At 36.4% G+C, this 6455-nt stretch overlaps 1 protein-coding gene across 1 annotated transcript in view; it reads left to right on the forward strand.

Moving 5' to 3' along the window:
- Window positions 1-5757: 5757 nt before the first annotated feature.
- Window positions 5758-6455, forward strand: part of LOC100569767 (tigger transposable element-derived protein 6-like) — a 40770-nt gene continuing 40072 nt past the window's right edge. The window contains exon 1 of the mRNA XM_008190187.1: window positions 5758-6397. Within this exon, the coding sequence (XP_008188409.1) occupies window positions 5758-6397 (640 nt within the window). The remainder of the gene's footprint in view (window positions 6398-6455) is intronic.

Consider the following 6455-nt stretch of genomic DNA (forward strand, 5'->3'; position numbering starts at 1 on the left):
AAAATCACGAAAATTCGTAAATTTATTTATGCTAGAAATCATAAAAAATTTTCCTTTTATATCTAAGATTTCAAAATTAATACAAGGCTCATAATATATTTTTACAATAGCAATTGAAAAATAAAAGAAATATATAGTCACGATTTTTTTTTTATAAGCATTTAAAGTTCAAATTTTGACTAAATACGTAAAAATTACGGCAATGTTCAAATTATCTTAGACAGAAATTCATAAAAGTTTTTCTTTTTAATTCTAAGATTTGGAAATTTAATACAAGGCTCCTAACATATTTTTACAATAGCAGTTGCAAAATAAAAGGAATACATTGTCACAATTTTTATTTATAAGCATTTAAAGTTCAAATTTATACGAAATATGTCAAAATTGCGAAAATTTGCAAGTAATTTAGTGGTTGAAAAATCGTAAAAATTTTTTCTTTTATAACTAAGTTTTTAAAATTTGGTACAAGGTTCTCCATAAGTTTTTCTTTAAAAATAATATATCCTAGACTGACAAATCATCTCCGTTCAGAATCGTTTTTCGTATACAATGATATAATATCATTGGATTCAAATTTAATTCCATCCATTACAGTAACCCACTTGTAACCTACTGTACAGCAGAGCGACATCCACGACTTACCCGCCTTTTTATTCTGATCTGAAAAAAATATTGTTAGCAGAATACCATTATAAAAAAATTAACCAATTGACAACTTACTGGCTTAATATTAATAGGTCTTCTAAGGCATTTACTGCTGAAAGACAGGAACCACCAGCCGTCGTCATCGATTCATAGGGCGTCTACAGTTTGTATAAACAAATTAAACATGGCATTAAATTCTGGTATTCTCTTAAATGGTATTCTCCAATTCACAACTTAATGTGGTCTCTCCAATACCACATGTGGCCTGGTGTACTTTCATTCATATCCTACAATTTTGTATTTATTTAGCACTATTAGGATTAAAAATATTACTTACGGGGGATGATCCCATCGGCGTCGACGTTTCAAGTGGCTGGAGTTCGGGAGTCGGTGTGCCTGTCCTCGACTTTGCACACAGACTCCGCGGCGGCCTCACCGTCATGGACGTCAACGACGAACCCCCACGTCCTACGGCTGGTGTCCACGGCTTCCTCCTTGTTGTTCTGGGGGCTATAAATATAAGGAACATTGTTAATTTAATATTTATTTTATTATTAAACTGCGGTATACACTCACCGAGGCATTGCCCGGATGGCGTGGCCGGTACGGTTGCACATATAAACATCCTGAAACACGATGTAGCGTTAGTAAATAGTAAACATTTAAATGTACCTATCACCTATGTACTTTACGACGTTTGGGCGCCTTTCGCGTCGTCGGCGGATGGCGCGCGGCGGGTGGCGGTCTCGGCCGGCGGTGGCGGTCTCGGCCGGCGGTGGCGGTCTCGGCCGGCGGTGGCGGTCTCGGCCGGCGGTGGCGGTCTCGGCCGGCGGTGGCGGTCTCGGCCGGCGGTGGCGGTCTCGGCCGGCGGTGGCGGTCTCGGCCGGCGGTGGCGGTCTCGGCCGGCGGTGGCGGTCTCGGCCGGCGGTGGCGGTCTCGGCCGGCGGTGGCGGTCTCGGCCGGCGGTGGCGGTCTCGGCCGGCGGTGGCGGTCTCGGCCGGCGGTGGCGGTCTCGGCCGGCGGTGGCGGTCTCGGCCGGCGGTGGCGGTCTCGGCCGGCGGTGGCGGTCTCGGCCGGCGGTGGCGGTCTCGGCCGGCGGTGGCGGTCTCGGCCGGCGGTGCCATAGGCGCAACAGGGGCGAGGTGCACGGTCTGCGCAACGGGGCGTTAAAGTTAATGTTGGTGATATTGTTCACCTTAGATAGAACTTTTTGGTTCATTCTACAAAGAAAAAAAAAGAAACATTTAGAGGATGTCAGCGCAATATATTTGATTTTTTCCTCTCCGACCAGTGCAACGTAGACATAGTATAAATATTTAACTACTTTGCCGGAAAGCGTGGGCAGGTGCTTACAAAAAATCTAGGCCCCCTAAGTTTAATTTAAATATAAATTCATAAATACGATTCGCGTTGGATGTGTTAAAACAAGGTAATGTACTCATTCTAAAGTTGATAAATAAAAAGAAATAAAGAAAATGTATGGTAAAACAAAACAATAAATTCGTTTGACAAAAATCACGTGTTGCGCACACGCAGCCTAGCCGCGTTTAACGAGTTAAAAAAACAAGCCCCTGATGTACCTTTGGCAATTTTCTCTAATGTTCTATACGTTGTTACTCATTCTAAAGTCGATAAATAAAAACAAATAAAGAAAGTGTAAAGTGAAAAAATAATTTTGTCGTATGATAAAATATTTAATTCGTTAAACTGAAATAACCATGTGTTACATTATATTGCCTTTATATTATAATATATATATATATATATATATATATTATATTATAAATACCTACGATCTGCGGTGAACGTTTTAAAAAGCAACAAATTAAATTAATAATACAAAATATACTCACGTGTTGTCCGTTATTTCAAAAATAATTATATTTGAAGCTGGAGTGCTGGAGCTGGACTACACAGCTAGACAGTTGAATGTTTAAGAATGTTTTGTCACACGTCGCCGTCGGTGCAGTTGATTGTCAACGCAGGTAACCCATGCACAGTGGCGTGGTGAACGACGTTTACCTAATGCAATTGCTTAGCCCTAGAAATCTTTCGGGGGGGGGGGGGGGTATCTCTTGGTTTTTTGAAATTGTACTGGTATTTAGGTCCGTACTTACTGCAGGATGCAGTGGTGGCTTGCTATAGAGTACTAATACTAGCACTACTATATAGTGGCAATGTGGCATAGTGCTATGGTTGTAGTATATGTGTATACAGTATACGTATACGCCGACTCATTCTCATTGCAGCAGTACCTACTCATCAATCATCGTAGTATGGATTTTTCAATATTATATATAATTTTTTATAATGTAGTCTTAAGTTATTGTTATAGACGTAATTTCACAATTCGTAATAATGTCTGGATGTGTGACTTGCTGACTTCATAGGTACCCACATATTTTTTTCGGTACACTAAATATAATAATACCTACCTATGGAATTATCATTTTTGAACATATTATTATTTTATTTAAATAATAAAATCTATTACGTCTTAATTGTAATATTTGTAATTTGTATGCATTGGAAAAAAATATAATATTGGAATATGGTAGATAGTTCAAAGGAAAATCCTATGGTACAATAGAATTTATGGCAACTCGTTATTTTTTTGTTAATACCCCGCGACAAGCCAGTATAATGTGAACTAGGGAAATAAATAATAATAGAGTATACGGGTATGTGGCGAATGTTTAATGTGTAATGACCAATGAGTATAAAATTATAATAATAAAATATTATAAATTAGATTTTCGGTGACACATCGTTGAACATTCAATACCCACCTATATAGATATACCTACTATTCATGGAATAGTTCAAGATACGAAACAAGATTATTATTATGCACAGTATTAACCGCTTCGTTGTTAACATTTTTTTTCTACGACTTATTAGTTATAAGCCATTGCCCATTGGCCATTTGTGCTAGAATTCGTACATGTTTTTAAGTTTGTTTCACAGACATATTATGTGACGTGATGGAAAACGCTGAGTTATTCTTACCTTAATTATTATTTTATATTATTCACCATTTAATTGTAAATAACTAAATATATGAGATTGAATCACAGTCCTATACAGTATCACGGGGCCGTACCTATTTATAAATTATAAGCACCTCGAGGTGACTTATACAATTACGAGCCTCTTTTAAGCAAGTAATGTTTTAATATAATCATATTATTATATTCAATTGTTATAAAATACATTATAAATCTGTAAAATTTTTCTTATATAGGCATATATTATTAAAAACTATGTTAAGTGTAGAATATTAACAAGTAGAATTATTTTCTGAAATATTCCAAACGTCAAGAACCAACAATACAGTCAACCAATATTAAATACTGATATTTGATAACAATATGATGACATACCTATTAAAAGTTTCAATCTAAAAAAATGATAGACAAGTGGCCAGTGGGTACTGCTCTGCAGTACAGTAGGTTACAAGTAGGTCATTCTAATGGATGGTGTTAAATTTTAATTTAATGGTATGTTATCATTAGGGTGCGGATTTGTATGTATTAAAAATTCAAAAATATGTACATATATATGTATTTAATTTTATACAAATATGTAATTAAAAATACAATATATGTAAAAAAAATCGGTTGTCTCGTCGATGGAAACCTAGATTGGTCCACTTGAAATTTTTTTTCTGATATTAATCAAGGTGTTCTTGTACGGGTCAGGTAAATAATTCCGTAGAGTACTTGAATCAGGAAATGTACTGCTTATGTATTTTTCAAGAAATTGACGAAAATTAATATCATCGATTTTTCGCAATGGTATATCTGCTTTAATTAAGCTGTGCATAAGTCACTATTAAAAGTTGATTTATTGGACGATGACGAGGTGATGTATTGTACTATTGTTGTCTTTCACTGATTATTTGTTATATGAATTGCGGTTCCTATGTGTTGTGTAACTATGTGAAAGCGCTGAGTAGTTGATACGGCTTTATCACATGCATCACGCTGTGCCTCAAACTTTTGTTGTCGGAGATTGACGACAGTTGGTCGGAAGAAATCGTATGCCACCCTCAGGCAATGACTTTCAAAAGTTTGAGTTTCAGTCGGGTATTTTCGACATGTCGGTAATTCCGGACTTCATCAACTGAACCCAGATTTTTAGAGTCGTTGATTGGCTACAGTTGGTCGGATGAAATCGTAAGCCACCATCGGGAAATAACATACAAACACGTCGGAGATTCCGGACTCTATTAAAGTGCAATTTTTTTAATTTTGTCAAGTCAAGCCTATAGGTCGCCAAACCCCGACTTTTTGCTATATGTAATTCATTTACTAATTGAAAAATGTGTGCGTAGCGGTATGACCTTCCACGGGGCATTAACTTAAATTTAATTCGACATCTAATCTTGATATTTTTGGTGCATATAAACCCGCGCCCTAATGCGCATTAATTTAATGCGCATTAAATCAATGCGCATTAACTGCTGCATATAAACGTGGTATGTATTGCATCTGTATTATTTTTTTGGTTCGTGGTACGACAGCCTCTTACAGCATTAATGAAACCTTTGTGTTTTTTTTTTTTAGATAATGGAATTTTAGTTTTTACTTTATACTTGGAATTAATTCATTTTTCTAATTACAATAATTATTTAGTCTTTACAGAAAGAAAGCTAAATAGTGACTAAATAATAAATTCAAAGCGGTCAGAAATTATAAATTTATAAAATAAGTACCTATTAGAATTCAAGAAAATACAGTGAAACCTCCACTAACGGACACCTCCCAATAGCGGACACCTCTCAATAGCGGATGTTTTTTGGGGAACGGGGACATTTTCACTACTTTTCGATAGGAAAACCTCCGAATAGCGGACTCTCCGAATAATGGACATTATTTTATTAGGGAATTTTTAAAATAATGGTAAATCCCTAATCATTATTTGAAAATATAATCTGTAATATGCCTATCTGTAATACGTATTCACATTCGTATGCACTCTTGTAATAATGTAACATAATTACGATAACAAACTCGTTATGGGACGATACGATTATGACAAATTCGGTTATCGGTGAAACGATTATGTCTTATGACAAAAGTATGTCAGTTAGTGACGGTTTTCGACGCGATGACTACGTTAAAACGAAAGCGGTTGTCGCTTCGCGAAAAAATTGACATTTTAGATTACCGTAAAAACAACGGAAACGTAGGAATTCGTGTACTCGCAGAAAAGTTTCAAGTTGGAAAAACACAGATCGCGGATATTGTTTCTAACACAGAAGAAATTTATAAAGCGTGGGTTGAAAATGGAAATGAAGAACGAAAATTAACGAAACTAAGAAAATGTGAAGGCAGTGTGATTGATAAAGAACTTTTGGTCTGGTTTAGCAAAACTCGAGAAAAAAATTTACCAGTTTCCGGACCAACAATACAAGAAAAGGCTAAACAACTTGCTGAAGTTCACGGATTAAACGACTTTAAAGCTTCAAACGGGTGGCTAGAAAAATTTCGAAAAAGGCATAACATTTCGTTTAAATCTATCTGTGGGGAAGCTTCATCCGTTGATAGAATAGCTGTTGATGACTGGAAGAAAAAATTGCCAAACATAATCGATAAATATGAAAAGCGAGACATCTTCAATGCCGACGAGACTGAACTTTTTTTTAGAGTTCTACCCAATAAAACTATGGCATTTAAAAATGAAACGTGCAATGGTGGAAAAGTTTCAAAAGAACGGTTGACTGTGCTATTGTGCTGTAATATAATAGGTGAGTTTGAACGTCCTCTCATCATTGGTACGCAAACGACCGCGGGCTTTCAAAAATT

This window comes from Acyrthosiphon pisum, chromosome X, assembly GCF_005508785.2.
Source record: "Acyrthosiphon pisum isolate AL4f chromosome X, pea_aphid_22Mar2018_4r6ur, whole genome shotgun sequence".
NCBI classification, from domain to species: Eukaryota; Metazoa; Arthropoda; class Insecta; order Hemiptera; family Aphididae; genus Acyrthosiphon; species Acyrthosiphon pisum.